General features: G+C 37.8%; 1 protein-coding gene across 4 annotated transcripts in view; it reads right to left on the minus strand.

The window, feature by feature from the left end:
* The window catches only part of sgsm1a (small G protein signaling modulator 1a), a 45,792-nt gene that overhangs the window by 653 nt on the left and 29,605 nt on the right, over positions 1-15,534 (minus strand). For 2 of the 4 annotated variants that reach the window (XM_056263831.1, XM_056263833.1), the window contains 17 exons: positions 14,579-14,716; positions 14,221-14,345; positions 13,741-13,808; positions 11,007-11,170; positions 9,990-10,119; positions 8,986-9,112; positions 8,357-8,421; positions 8,087-8,232; positions 7,551-7,679; positions 5,058-5,240; positions 4,851-4,922; positions 3,231-4,664; positions 3,021-3,145; positions 1,721-1,803; positions 1,482-1,591; positions 1,269-1,365; positions 647-814 (listed from right to left, as the gene is read on the minus strand). In XM_056263831.1, the coding sequence (XP_056119806.1) occupies positions 647-814; positions 1,269-1,365; positions 1,482-1,591; positions 1,721-1,803; positions 3,021-3,145; positions 3,231-4,664; positions 4,851-4,922; positions 5,058-5,240; positions 7,551-7,679; positions 8,087-8,232; positions 8,357-8,421; positions 8,986-9,112; positions 9,990-10,119; positions 11,007-11,170; positions 13,741-13,808; positions 14,221-14,345; positions 14,579-14,716 (3,364 nt within the window). Of the gene's footprint in view, positions 1-646; positions 815-1,268; positions 1,366-1,481; positions 1,592-1,720; positions 1,804-3,020; positions 3,146-3,230; positions 4,665-4,850; positions 4,923-5,057; positions 5,241-7,550; positions 7,680-8,086; positions 8,233-8,356; positions 8,422-8,985; positions 9,113-9,586; positions 9,752-9,989; positions 10,120-11,006; positions 11,171-13,740; positions 13,809-14,220; positions 14,346-14,578; positions 14,717-15,534 lie in introns of all 4 variants that reach the window. The other 2 variants (XM_056263832.1, XM_056263834.1) reach the window with 2 other exon arrangements.

Below are 15,534 nucleotides of genomic sequence, written 5' to 3' on the forward strand. Positions count from 1 at the left end.
CATGTAGCCTGACCGGTTACTCTTTTCTTTTGTAATGATTTGTCTGCCCTCTAGGGGTCAGAAATGTTTGTTACCTGTGCCTGTGTCTTATTATGAGCAATTCCCTACACCTGTGGACCGTACCAGCGTGGATATAAGGAGCCTCGTTGCTACATCTGGGCGGCGGGATATTTGCGACGGTCCAGCTGCGCTCCCCTTCGTCTTTTTCCGTTTTCCTGATTCATTTTCTCCCACATTTCCCCTAATGGGCTGAGCCTTTTGTGTTGACCCTCTCTTATCTTATGGCTGTGACCCTAACACAGTTGCCTATTCAACTAAATCATTTAGATGTCATAAAATAATCAAACAAATAATCATTATGCAATTTCTCCAATTGTGGGTATATCCAAAAATAGCTAAATATAAATAAATTACTTAATACTTAAATTACTATATATATATATATATATATATATATATATATATATATATATATATATATATATATATATATATATATGTATGTATATATGTGTGTATATATATATATATACATACACACACACACATATACGTATATATACACACACACATATATATATATATATATATATATATATACACACATTCACATATATATATATATATAAAATGAATACATATTTACCATTGAAAAACTTGATGATGTCTGTGAAGTCCATATTGTTCTCTAGAATGATGTCTCTGTAGATCTCCACCAATGCAAGAGCAATGAAGAGCACAAAATGGCTGGAGGAAACACACTTAGCAGCCCAGATGGCCTCCCAAACAGCAAACACATCATCATACACCAACTCTGAGGATTTGAAATACATATGTTATGCAGTACCTGTAGAATGTAATAGGCATATTATTAATGTTTCAGTATACCGGTAACTTAAACAGTCTCCATGGACAGCAGAGGGAGCTGTCATTTTTGAATTGGTTTTGAAGCTTAGCCCTGGGCAGAATCTAATATTCTAGTTTTTAATGTAACTGGGGTTTAATACAATTAAATGTTTCTTACATAAAGCACATGGTAATGTGAGTAGAGCCTTGTGCCTAGTAATTTAAAACATATAACATTAATATTAGGCTGAGTCACAGTCAACAAGATGGCATTGCAATTGCTAATTAGGAGCAAAAAAAATGGCTTAATCTCACTGCAGATGATAACTAATAGAAGAGATTTCGACTTTTACTTTTATATTCAGTGTATGCAAGTTTTCAAAAGACGTTTCTTTTCTCTTTTATGTGAGAGACATCATTACCTCTTTTGAAGTCAAGAAGAAACCAGCGATAGCAGAAGTAGAAGTGGGTGTAATCTCCATTCTGATGCATTAGCTCAAACAGCTCTGCGTCTAGAATCTAATTACACACAGTGAGGATAAGAGCAAAAAAAATGAAAACAACAAAAATCACATCCACATTTTACATTTAAAAGGCATGTTGTTGAACAAACGGGTCTATAGCAGACGTTTGACCTGGATCAGAGATCTCATGTTGGCAAAGTGGGTGTCCATCGCACCTCCATGAGGAAAATTTTGATTCATCCTTTTCATTAGCTCGGTGAAACAACTGAAAGCCATGGCCTCTGAAAGATTCAGAGAAAACGGATATGAGAAAAGCTAAACACTTGTTAGTCATTTGTTCTTTTTAACCAGTGGCATGCACTCAAAAACACGTCGATAACAAGGAGCAGGTTTCACAAAGACAGACTCACCATCATCTAGAATAACTAGCAAGGGAGCGAGCAGGTCACACATGCCCTGGACATATCCGATTTCAAGGTGCTGCCAGATATAACTGAAGAAACAGTCAATACAGGGATATTTGAGCTACATCACAACACCAGATGTTCTGAGTGCTTTGCCATGCAGTTGCTGAGGTCTTTTGGGAGGTTACTAGGGTGTTCCTATATGGTTTCTAGGCTCTCTAGGTGGCTGCTCAATGGCCAAAGTCAAACAGCCCATCTTTAAGCGTCTATAATATTCTGGCCCCTAGATATGACTTAATGTAAGTCTGTGTGTTTTTACATGGCATTTTTTTACCATTTTTACCGTCCGATTACAAAAAAGAAGCGCTGGTATAAAAAATCTGGCCAATATGATAAACTAAAATGTGATTCTTTTCAGAAGTACTATTTTATCTACATTAAAAATATGTGAACTACAAGTGAATATGATATTCAGTACGAAAATGGATATTCATTTTGAGAAAAGCTAAGAATTACATTTAATTATTTATTAAATTATTAATGTTATTAAATATGAACCTAAATTGAGCATTAGGTGACTGCAAAGGCAATCTAATTTTTAAAAATAGTGGAAATTAGCATGTACAATTAAATATGCACCATCGGCCAACATATACACTAACCCTCAAGACTGAGGTCAGTAAGATTTTTTGTTTTTGAAAAAAAAAAATCTATACTTTTATTCAACAAGGATGCATTAAATTGATCATTTTTGTATATTTTGTTCTTTTGAACTTTCTATTCATAAAAGATTCATGAAAAAGATTATCAGCAAATCAGCATATTACGCCCGTTTCACACATGATCCGTTTGTAGTACATATGCAGTCTGTAATATGCGGTACATGTTTTTTTTTCAGTGCCCATGTTAACAGGTTAGAGCATTCACACTGCACACAGATGCAGTCTGGCAAGAATCACAAGGATAAATTACATCTTAAAATATGTTTAAAACAGTCATTTTAATTTGTAATATTTCACAATATTACTATATTTTTGATCAAATCCTTGGTGAGTAAGAAGAGACTTCTTTCAAAAGCATTAATAACTCTTACTGACCCCAAACTTTTGAACAGTAGCATATTCTATATTGAATGATATTAATCAACTGAAGAAAAAAAAAACCTCTAATATTGGCCAACAACTATTACTGTACTGATATATTGTGCATCACTTTTTTAGAAAAGTAATAGCAGACACATGATTTGAGGTATCATTCATGTCCAGAGCACAAGCAGTGAAGGCCAATGAAGGAATGATTTTGTTACCTGCACATGATGTTGCGCAGTTTCTCCAAGTTAGCAGGTGTGAAGAACCAGTAATTTCGGTCACAGCGCTGAACGTCTTTATCTATGCGATGCAGATTTAAAGTGTACATGTCCAAAAGCTCTTGCTGCAATTACAAAGGTGAACTGATTTAGATCATGAGTGTCTCAATTCACCTTACAAGATATAAAAACTCTCTAAAACATGCTTACAGAATAAGTGGTCCCTATAGAAGACACTGGAGAGGCAGCTTCATTCTTCTCAGTGTTCACAGCCAGTGAATCAAGCTGTGGGCAGAGACTCTCCATCTCTGGCTCTTCAGAGTCCTTTCCTTCAGAGCTGGGCTTTCCATGAGCTTCTTCCAGCCTGAGCTCTAATACAGGTACAGATGCCTGCTCACTTATCTTGCTTTTGGGTGAACTCTTCCTTTCCCAAACCAATGACACTTTAGCTATAGGAATTTCTTCCATTTCAATGGCAGAGGGAGACTCGTCTGACTCCGTTTCATCTTGGGCCTCGCTCATCTTTCTTGTACTAAAAGCTTCATGCACCAACGGCACCACCATCTCTTCAACTACTGGAGCATTCCTCTGCATTTCTTTATGCATGGTCTTCTTTGTGGCAACCTTCCCTTCTGTTTGCTCTGCGCCAATGGTTATTGGGAGATCTGAAGCTGCTTTCCTCTTTCCTGTTGTTTCAGCTTCATTGGGTAAATCTTTGGTCTTCATAGTCTTCTTTTCGTTCTTATTATCTGATCTTAACACTCTTTGTGTGGCACTTACATTGTTGGTGTCATCCATCCATGTCTCAGAATCTTTATCTTTGCTTGTTTCATTGGTTTTCACTGTTTCTTTCTCTGTACCATCGTCCTTTGAAACAGACACCACCATGTCAGCGCCAATCCTCTGCTCAAGTGCATCTGATTCCTTATGATCTTTTGTTACCAAAGGTTCCTTTCGAATTACTCTAATATCTTTAATTCCCACTTGGGACCTTTCAATGTCCACTCTTACCTGATTCTCGTTCATCTTTGGCTCTGGAGGAGTCGATTCCATGACCTCTGTTGCTTTGGGAATATCTGGCTCAGTTCGCAGTGTCAGTGCTTCATTTTCCGATGTCAAAGTTTTCTCTGGACATTCAACCACTTCCATTTTGGTCATGTGGCTGTGAGCTGCTTCAGGAGTCTCAAATGCATCTCGAGCTGTTTTTAACCCCTCTGTCTTAACCTCTGCCCTTTCATCAGAGCTCTCCGTGGCCTTCTTGCTTCCCTCTGATATTGTCACCACTGCACCCAAAGACACTCTGTTAACCTCAATTTTGTTATCTTCACACTGTTTCTCCACCTCTTTGGTCTCACCTTCCTCCGTCAGCTTTCCTTCCTCTCCAGATGAATTCGCAACTCTTTCCTTTGATACTACTAGGTGTGGTTGGGCCTTGAGGTTTGGCTCATGTATCCCACTGTCCTCTGTACTCAAGGAGTCCGACTGACCAGAAGTAACAGAGAAATTTCTGGAAGAGGGGTGACCAGAGTCTGGAGAACTGGTGCCAATTTGTGGTGTTCCATTTGAGATTTTGGAAAGATGTTTGACGTCGTCACTCTTGAGCTCAGACTCAATCTGGTCGACCTCTTCAATGGATTCAAACACCTGGAAAAACAAACCAAAGGAAAGTAGGCTACTCCGGAGGAAGGGGTTTTGGGAAGTGAAGAACTTCCAGGAAAGAGTGTGACGGTGATGAAGATCAGTCAGGTCGGGCACCATTTGTACTCACATTTTTTTGGAAAATGTCAATTTATTTAACTTTTCATGGACTGGTAGCAACATGAGGTTTACCTGAGTGCTGCTGCTGGAGTCACTCTGCAGCCTGGAATCTCTTTGCCTGCCTGAACTACAGCTCTGCGAGGACTGAAAGACAAACACAACACATCCTTAAGTAAATATTGCATCAAATCAAAAGTGTGGACAAAAAAAAGTCTTCAATGCCTGCCAAAGAAGCATTTAGGTCTCAGAAAGTCTTGTGCTTTATGGATCTGCACTCACCTCATTGCTGATGGTGGAGTCACGGTGCATTATTCTCTGCGTGGTGCTGTCCATACTCGTCCCAGACGAACACTTGGCTAATGCCACTGCATGCTGTTCTTTCTCTCTCTGCCTAACGATGGCCTCACACCCCAGCCATTCGCTCATGTTCTGTTCGTAGCACGCTCGCATCTGCTCATCCACCTAAAGATTCCAGAGTTTCAAAGATGGCAAATATGAGATGATCTTAAAACGAAAGCCCCTCGATAACAATGGAACAAGAGCTTTAATTCACAAACCATCTGAAATCCAATTAACCTAGGTTTGGAAAGAAGCTGACTAAAAAAAATAAATGCTTGTCACTTTTGTCTTAAGAAAAGCAACTGGGGGATGCCATGTTTCCCATATTCAAGGACATTCGCTGGAAATCTTACAGAGAACAGAGACTAAATTTGCATTCACAATAGCATAATTTAGCAAAAGTTTGCTGCCAAAAAAAGGTCCACAGCCAATAGCATAGTGATGCACAAAGCACCAAAGTAATTCTCCTAAAAAAGTCATTTGTGTTGTTGTTGGCCAATGCGTGAAAAACATAACTCAGAACTTGAATGCAAAATCTGCATGGGGAAGTGTTTCGCCCTTACGTGAAATTCCCAATCATGCCAATTCCTATTGAAATGACTGGAAATTTCCGCAGTGTAAGAAAAAAAATGATGTGGACTATGAAGATCTCAAAAATGAAGTTTATTACAGCATAGCAGTGCCAAAGTACATAAAGCACCTTGGGTTCACCGGCGTCAGAATGAACGCAGAATAATTTCTGCTTAAACATTTTATAATGTATTACATCTGTCTTCCATCTCAGCATTTAAACTAAGCTCTGTCTTAAATGTAAATTGAGGATAACAATGAAAGTGATAGCCTTCTGTTCCCACATCTTCGATATTCTTTCAAATAAGAAGAGTCAAATGTTAAGAAGATAAGAGTGTTTGAAATCCCTGTATTCAGGATGGTTCTTGATTGCTCGCTGCCACTCCCACGCTATAATAATAATAATACGTTTATTTTATATAGCACCTTTCAGAATACTCAAGGTCGCTTTACAATAAAGTACAAATAAACATGACATAGAACCATGACATAGAAACATGACATAAAACAAGACCATGGAGTGCTTTGAATGTGATAAGGAGTATCTTGTATTTAATACGAAAGCGTACCGGTAGCCAATGAAGTCTGCGTAAAATCGGAGTAATGTGGGAAGATTTCTTTGTGTATGTAAGGACCCTAGCTGCGGAGTTCTGAATATATTGGATTTTATTTAAAGATGAGTTGGGTAAGCCATAGAAAAGAGAATTGCAGTAGTCAAGCCGTGATGTGATGAAAGCGTGAACCAAGGTTTCAGCATCGCTGATATTCAGAAATGGACGCAAGCGCGCGATATTACGAAGGTGAAAGAAGGCAGGCTTAGTGAGCGAGGAGATGTGTGGAAGGAAGGAAAGAGAGGAATCAAAGATTATACCAAGGTTTTTGACAGTGGTGGAACCAAAACTCCAGCAATATTAACATTGTCAACACAGAAACGGGATGTAATTTGAGGTGAACCAATAAGAAGTAGATCTTTTTTATCAGTGTTGAGTTTGAGAAAATTACTGGTCATCCAAGCATTTATATCATCAATACAGGCTGATATGGAATTTGTGGGGAAAGGAGCATTGCGTTGTGAATGGATATATAGTTGGGTGTCATCTGCGTAGCAATGGAATTTAAAGCCATGATGACGGATGATGTTACCTAATGGAAGTATGTAGATGATGAAGAGAAGAGAACCAAGAACGGAACCCTGGGGAACACCGTGTGGGACAGAGGCAGTAGTGGACTTAGCCTGGCGGATAGAAATGTAATGCTGGCGACCAGACAGGTAGGAGGTGAAGCAGGATAGGGCAGTACCAGAAATACCAAGAGCAGAGAGTCGTGAGATAAGAATACTGTGAGAGATTGTGTCGAATGCAGAGGAAATATCTAGAAGAATTAGAATACTGGTGGAGCCGCAGTCAGTGGCCATAAGGAGATCATTGACAACCCTAAGAAGTGCTGTCTCAGTGCTGTGGAGGGTGTGGAAAGCGGATTGAAAACATTCATAGTGGTTGTTAGATGACAAATGTGTTTGAAATTGAGCAGCGACCACTTTCTCAAGCAGTTTCGAAAAAAATGGTAGATTTGAGATTAGTCTGTAGTTGGCCATGTCAGAGGGGTCGAGGCCGAAAGTGATAACATATCACTCCGGTGATACCATTTACATATTACTGAGATCGGAAGGAATTGTCTCTATGATAAATAATCTCTTTTTAGGGAGGGAGAATATTTAAATGTATATATTGGAGTGGAAGTTGGATCGGAGCAGAATATAATTCCTTACAGCAGAGTAAATCTCACAGAGCAATGATAAATGTGACAGCACCTTAAAACTGTTTGGCAGGACAGTTTTAACCAAAAAACAAAACAAACACCAACCTCTTTTCTCTCAGCCTCAGACATCCCAAATTGGTAATGACCCAGCAGGAAGGGCCAGACCTCCTTGCGCAAAGAGGGCTCAACTCCACCAAAATAAACTAGCCGCAATAACTCCTTTTCTTCATAGGCCTGCAAGAGAGCAGGCACACATGAAAGCAGGTAAACTGACTTCCAAGGAAAAAAAAAATTATTTGAATGTGTTATTTACATTTTTTCCATTATGTTAACCAGTCAAATCAACATCCAATATACATTGGTTTGCCTGTTTAGAGCATAAAATCGTCTGCCAGTATAAGCACACTAACGATCACAGCCACAAGGGTACTTCTGTATGGATTTAACATTGATTTTTACCCTTTAGTGCAACCACTCTGGCACTCGGGCTCTCAGCATTAGTCATCCAAACATATTGTTTGTGTGATAAGAATGAGAGAACTGCGATTAGGGACAAATTAATATTAATGAGTGTCTGGCAAAGACGCTCATTTGAATGTGGCTGCTTTGGACTCCAGGCAGGGTTGTGTATGTGCAATTACGCTGCAGTCTTGAAGAAACTTCTGCCACACTTCTGTCGTGAGGCCGCCATACGCATCACCAGGCACATCTGGTTCCACAATAGTGTGATTAACAAGGCCAGACAGGTGAGTGCGTACTGTGGACAGGTGACGGCAGTACGCCAACCCTGAGAGAGCAAAATATGTGTGTGGTTGAATAAATAAGAGAGACATTTGAGTATGTAAAGGTCACATTTGATGAAAAAAGATGGTGTTGCGAGACTATAAAATGGATGAGTAATGAATACGAACATCCGTAGAAAGCCCGGGAGATGATTTGGTTCTTCATATTGTCACATAGCAACTTCAGAGGGGCCCTGCGGATGAGATTATGGTATTTCCTTAAATATATATTTAACATTATATCATTAACATTTATTGTTATTTGATTTAATTTAAAGTTATACATTTATACTTTAGTACAGAATATTTATAGGTTTTACAAATAAACAAGGTATGCAAAGAGTGGTAACTTGGGTAAAAAAACAACAACCTATTGGTGCTTTTTGGGTAAGGGATGTTCAATTGAATGCTGAAATAGCAGTCCAATGTACTCAAAGTACAGTAGGATTTAAATTTGGTGATGGATGTAGCTTTAAATCTCTAGGAGTTAGAGTCAGAAATTTGTCTCAGAAGAAGAAGAAGTTTCTCAAGCCAACATAATAATAATAATTACATTTGTACTCAAATTGAGTGTATTCATTAATTCATAGGATTAAAATTAAATTAATTTAAAGTAAAAAAATAATTCTACTTTGAGTGCCTTTGACCACTAACCTTGTTTAAATGTAGGTTTACTTTTCAATTTCTGATTAAATAAATCACTTCTATTTTTCTATTTACTTCTATAACTTGGACAATATTATATTCTGTCATTGTACCTTTCATGGTTGCATCCATTGGGAGGTGCTCCATCAGAGAAACTACTCTGTGAGCAGGAAGAGCAAGATGATTTCCTTGGTGTTGGGTGCCACATGTTTGCTCCCTGATCGATCAATTCCGGAGCCACTACCACACAAACACACACAGAGAAATCTGATTATGCATTGAACATCTGGTTACAAAAAGGAGCTTATGCAAGCAGATCAACAAGAACCCACAATTACACCCAACCTTAAAAAAGAAGAAGAAATAATACCAGTCTGCATGGATTTAACAAAGTAATTATGGCTGCTGTGACACTCAAAATTAACAGGATCATATTGCGGGTCAGATTTAAAAGCCACTATTACGATTACAAACACTTATGATCATTATATAGTATACATACATTTCAAGGCTCCCTGAAAACACAACCATTAGCCCACAATTAACCAAGGGTCAAGAAATTTCACAGGAGAATGACTCCTGAACAAAACAGAAGACTCACACTGGCGACTACGTGATTGCTTGCAAACACAGAGGCCATAAAAGCAATAAATCAGAAAGTTGGCGCATCAGACAGATACATGAACACAAATGAAACGTGACAGGGAGAATTACAGCCGGGCTCAGGGGAGCATGGGGACTCTCCCGGGCAGCTGCAGTGGCACATTGGCATCACCAGAGTCTGGCGTTTAGGAGGCCATAGCCCCCTCGAGTTCAGGGACAGAGATCGGGCCAGGAAGACAGTACCCAGGGAGAGATGGGAGGTGTGGGTAACAGTCACTGTAATGAGTCAAAACAGCTCAGTAAAACCAAAAGAATGTTTATGATGGATGGTACACATAAATAGACCAAAAAAAAAACAAAAAAAAAACAGTGACTAGAAAATACCTTGATGGATACGAGAGGGACTTTTTTCTATTATCCCTTTCTAAAAGCTGACATCTATAATAGCTGTACCATGATGGGGAAACATTTATTGGCTCAAGAGCTTGTCTGATACTATTATTCAGTCTCTTACCAAATTCTGATTGTCTGTTTGGGAAAATAATGCGGAAGACATAATCTGTTGCTTCTTCCTCTTCTTTGTCTGAGACAGAGCCTGAGGATCCCAGTGGACATCTATTTTTTAGCTTAGGAAATACTTTACCCTGAAAAAGAAAATTGAAGCATCAGTTCAGGATACAATGACCGCGGCAGACAAGCAAAGCAAAGCCTAGAACCTATTTAGGGGCAAGAATTGGCCAATTATTTACCCATTCATAATTTATTCATAGCACACAAAATAAATTGTAATTGACAGATTAATCAATCAAGACATACAAATTACAGCACAGCGAGAGATTGCAATTGATCTAAATAATAAGCGTCTTGAATCTGTAGCTCAAACAGTGAAGAGTTTCTTATGCTCACCAAGGCTAAATTTATTTGATTAAAAAAAAACCCGGTAAAATAAGTAATATTGCAAAATATTATTACAATTTAAATAAATTGTTTTCTATTTTAATATATTTAAAAATTTAATTTATTCCTGTGATGGCGGCAAACCTCAATTATTCCAATGTTCAGTGTCACATGATCCTTCACAATCATTCTAATATGCTGATTTAGTGCTCAAGAAGCATTTCTTATAATTATCGATGTTGAAAACAGTTGTGCTGCTTTAAATTTGTACAAACTAAAAAACTAATTTTTCTTCATAATGTATAAAGATTGTAAAAACACTGTGATCTAAGGGTAATATCAAACAGAGTTCTCTTAGACTAAAACAAGTGAAACGTTTTGTGTATTACAGTCTGGCCTTTGTATATATTTGAGGAAGGTCTACCAGGGGTTTCCAATCCTGTTCTTGGAGGGCCAAATATCCATGAGAGTTTAGCTCTAGTTAAACAAGTTAAACACCTGAATCAGCTAATCACTAGAAACTTCCAGGAAGGTGTGTTGGAGTTAAACTCTGTATGAGTGTAGCCCTCCATGAGTAGGATTGGACACCCCTGGTCTATACTAACATTACATATTGTACAGATCAATTTCTTACCTTTCCTCTCTGGGACCAAAGTGGTGGGTCTAACTGGCCGTGAGGCAGGAGACCATTTTCCAGACAGGAAAGGAACTGAAGGAGGTGACCACCACGGGGAAAACGAATCGGAGGCCTTTGAATCCCATCCTGACTAACCAGAACCACTGTTCCACCACAGTCTACTGCAGACAAAAATACATACACAATGGAATTATTATTATTAAATAATGTGATCAATATTTGTTCATTGACTATTAAATGAGTTTCTTGCCATCACATATTACTAGGTTAAATACTTAATGTTTTGTACATATAGTCGGGGAGCCAAAGTCTCAAAAATGGGTTGAACCTGACATGGTCTGTCATACTTTTTATTTGTGTTTTTTTCTGTTAACTTTGACCCTAAGAACCAATAATTGGAGGGTCTGCTCTACCGGATATATCGCGAAAAAAGATTGTGGCCATTTTAGTGTATGCACCCTTTATTTTTTATCAGAAAAATGTGAAAAATGATTTTTTCCATTAAATCCTTAGTGGGTTGGGTAGGCTGTCAATAAATGCATTCCAGATACACAGAACACATGTGCTGACAACATCCACTGAAAAAATAACTCTTAAAACACATTTCTACATGATTCTGCATCAATTTAATGCAAAAAATTAAGCGTTTTCTCACTTTTTTCCAATATTTTCATTTTTACTTCATTGGCAATCAACTATTCCCCTAAGTTATGACATCAGTCATTATGCCATTCTTTTCACCAAACACTATACTCATTCCACAGAAAAAATGATAAAAATCCAACCAAAATCAATGGATCTGTGATGATTTCACTACTAGTTGGCGATCAACAGCCTCAGAACTTCAATAGAATTATTTAGACTACTCAAAATTCCTAAAAACATGCTGGATATTTAGCATCATGGCACACTTACACACACACACACACACACACACACACACACACACATGATCTTAGTAATTTTAATGAGTTTGGAACAACCAACCAACGGTTACCAACGGACTTCGAAGCTGCTCATCATTGTCTGTGGTAAGTGACAGTGACTTTAGTGAATACCGGTAGGTCTGCCCCAGCGTTTTGGGAAAAGAATGGTAATATGGATATTGTAATGGTAATTAACTGAAAGGACCACGCCAGTCTTCAAACAAGTATATTTCTGATGATTCTCATCAAGTGTATTTCCAATGATTCCTCGCTCCAAACATGTCCCTGTAGCAGCATTTATTCACAATTTCTCAACTTCCGGTCGAAGCAAAATGGACATAAAGGACACATACCTCTCTTAGAGCATAAGATTCTGAGCATTTTTTAAAAAAAAAGAAAAAAGTAAGTCTCTACTCCATACCTGTGAGGAGTTATGGCCGTTTAAAGAAACCACCGAAATGAGCTAAAACGGCTAAAGCTAGCTAAGTAAACTAGTAGAAAATGAATGCTGCTGCTACAGGGATATGTTTGGAGCGAGAATCATCAGAAATATACTTGTTTGAAGACTGGCGTGGTCCTTTCAGTTAATTACCATTACAATATCCATAAAATTACTAAGATCATGTGTGTGTGTGTGTGTGTGTAAGTGTGCCATGATGCTAAATATCCAGCATGTTTTTAGGAATTTTGAGTAGTCTAAAATTCTATTGAAGTTCTGAGGCTGTTGATCGCCAACTAGTAGTGAAATCATCACAGATCCATTGATTTTGGTTGGATTTTTATCATTTTTTCTGTGGAATGAGTATAGTGTTTGGTGAAAAGAATGGCATATTGACTGATGTCATAACTTAGGGGAATAGTTGATTGCCAATGAAGTACAGATGAAAATATTGGAAAAAAGTGAGAAAACGCCTAATTTTTTGCATTAAATTGATGCAAAATCATGTAGAAATGTGTTTTAAGAGTTATTTTTTCAGTGGATGTTGTCAGCACATGTGTTCTGTGTATCTGGAATGCATTTATTGACAGCCTACCCAACCCACTAAGGATTTGATGGAAAAAATCATTGATCACATTTTTCTGATAAAAAATAAAGGGTGCATACACTAAAATGGCCACAATTTTTTTTTTGCGATATTTCCGGCAGAGCAGACCCTCCAATTATTGGTTCTTAGGGTCAAAGTTAACAGAAAAAACACAAATAAAAAGTATGACAGACCATGTCAGGTTCAACCCATTTTATTGAGCTTTTGAGACTTTGGCTCCCTGACTAATATGTACAGTTAAAAGAGGAAATGTTTTGAGTAGTACAGAGGAGTTAGCTAAGATCTAAATCGTTTTGATATTCTTAATATTGAAGCCATGACACAGCCTGTACAATAAGGAATTATTCATTGCCATTATTAGCAGAATTACATTGCTTTATAATCGTACAGCCTCACTTTAAATTCTCATCTCTCTCTAGAAGCAATTATGTTCTGATTGATTCTACTCTCTCTATTCGGTTCACTGATCTTGTGCATGGATGAATATGAAAAGGGCAGGTACAATTGAGGATATTGGCTGAAAATTTGAGTATACCCAAGTGGATTTACTTCATCAAAAGAGACTAGATACTGATTAATGTTAATGTTAGAATATGCTTTTAACCTTTAGCAACTCTGTAGAATTTACTACTTACATTAAGGTCATATTATATGACTTATTTATACTGATCTGTCAAAATTATGGACAAATAAGAAATATCAGGATGTGTCATTTGGGTTCCAGTTGACTGTTTCTCAAACTGGCACAATGTCACCTACCCTGCTGATGACAGTGCAAGTACACAATCTCCTCCAGGCGAATTGTCATGGCGTAGTCCCAGTAAACACTGCAGGAAAAAAGGGGTTAGATTAAGTGGCTTGTGACCAACATAACTGAATAATATAAACCAAACAAAGAATAGAAATGCTGCAGTTTAAATAAACATTTTGAAACATTCACAAGACCTTAAAGCTTCTCTTTTGTTGCCACCAGATTTATAAACAATTCTCATTTGAAATTTAGGAAGATTCAAAACAGCGATTCAAAATGGGGAAATGAACAATCCTGTAATATTACATCTTATCATATCCTGTGATAACTCCAATTCAAAGAGATAATTCAAAATACTACATGTATAATTCAAAATTCAACCATATTGTCATTGGTTTAGACATCTTTTTAATAAAATATGAACCAACCTTCTTTCCCTTTTAAAAAAGGTTTATTCTGTTTATCTTATAAACTGAACAGAGTCCCACCTCTTCTCATAGTCGAGATCCCCCATGGAGCCGTTCATTAGCTGGTTTGGCGTCCATTTCAGAGTCATGCAGTAAGCCGTCTGGTGCAGAGAGAGGTATCCTGGGATTGCTTCCATATCATCCCTCTGAAATTACCACAACAGAAGCCCATGTTACAAAGCAAACCTTTAATCAATAATAAATTCTGCTCGTACTGGTTTTGGCGAATAGTTTTTTTTTTTTTTTGCACTTTTTATTTATTATCTATTTAAATCACAATAAAAAAAGTAATTTAATGTTTATATAAAATATGCAATATGCAGAAAGAACCCCCAAAAGATCTGGGATAATCCATACTGTAGCTGTGTCATGTATTTACCGGCTGCACCAGTACGTTGTTCTTGCCGAACAGGAGGGTCGCTCTGGAATTCTGATGAAGAGACTCTACGTAGTCTCTGGCAGAGGGGGAGGGAGATGGCCTCTCATCCATACTACTACTGGAGTGCCTTTTCTGAATCTGAACACACACACACGCAAAATATTACATCAGCAACCTAGCAAACAAAGCGTTATAGTAACTATTCATCTTGTTTTCCTAATATTATGCCTCTACATCTATCCGTTCAAGGTGTAAAAATGTTTGCCCGTAGGCAAGTCATTAGATGAATACTTACGTCTCCCCTATCATATATCAAAAAGCCACTCCGCAGCAAAAACCAGGCTTTTACATTAGAAAACAAGCCTGAAGTGTAAATGTACTCAGATCTATCGGAGACGAAAAACAAGCACTGTGTGCCCTGCTGTTGTGTGGGTGTTGGCTATGGCCAGAGAGGGTGATCAGTCAGGAATCTGACGGATGGGTTGGTAATGGAGCTGGGTAATGATGTGAAGCATGTCTCTTGAGTAGAGGTTTATATTCTCCTCAGAAACAGTCACACTCAAATACACCACAGCATGACTCTTATGGACCACAACCCTCTTCACAGGTCTTTGATGGAGGAACCGCACTGATTTCAAAGGCTAAAAAAAAAATAGTTGCACGAGCAAATCCACAAACTAAACTGGCTTGATCTGAAATGTTGAGATTTTGTTTATTTTGATTTTGCTTTATCATAAAAAAATTAGCTTAGACATAGAAAATACAATTAAAAAAAAGATCATTAATATTAAATTGATCTTACGAGTCCAGCATCCTAAAGCTCAATTGTTGTGCATTCAAAACTGCTAACCAACATACACAGTGTTGAAAGTACTGCAGCATAATACTGAAAAACAAGCCTTATTGGTTGTCACTATGTATTATGACTATAATGTGACATGCAATTGACTGACTAT

Source organism: Rhinichthys klamathensis, unplaced genomic scaffold (assembly GCF_029890125.1).
Source record: "Rhinichthys klamathensis goyatoka isolate OS25496 unplaced genomic scaffold, OSU_Roscu_1.1 h1tg000210l_1, whole genome shotgun sequence".
NCBI classification, from domain to species: domain Eukaryota; kingdom Metazoa; phylum Chordata; class Actinopteri; order Cypriniformes; family Leuciscidae; genus Rhinichthys; species Rhinichthys klamathensis.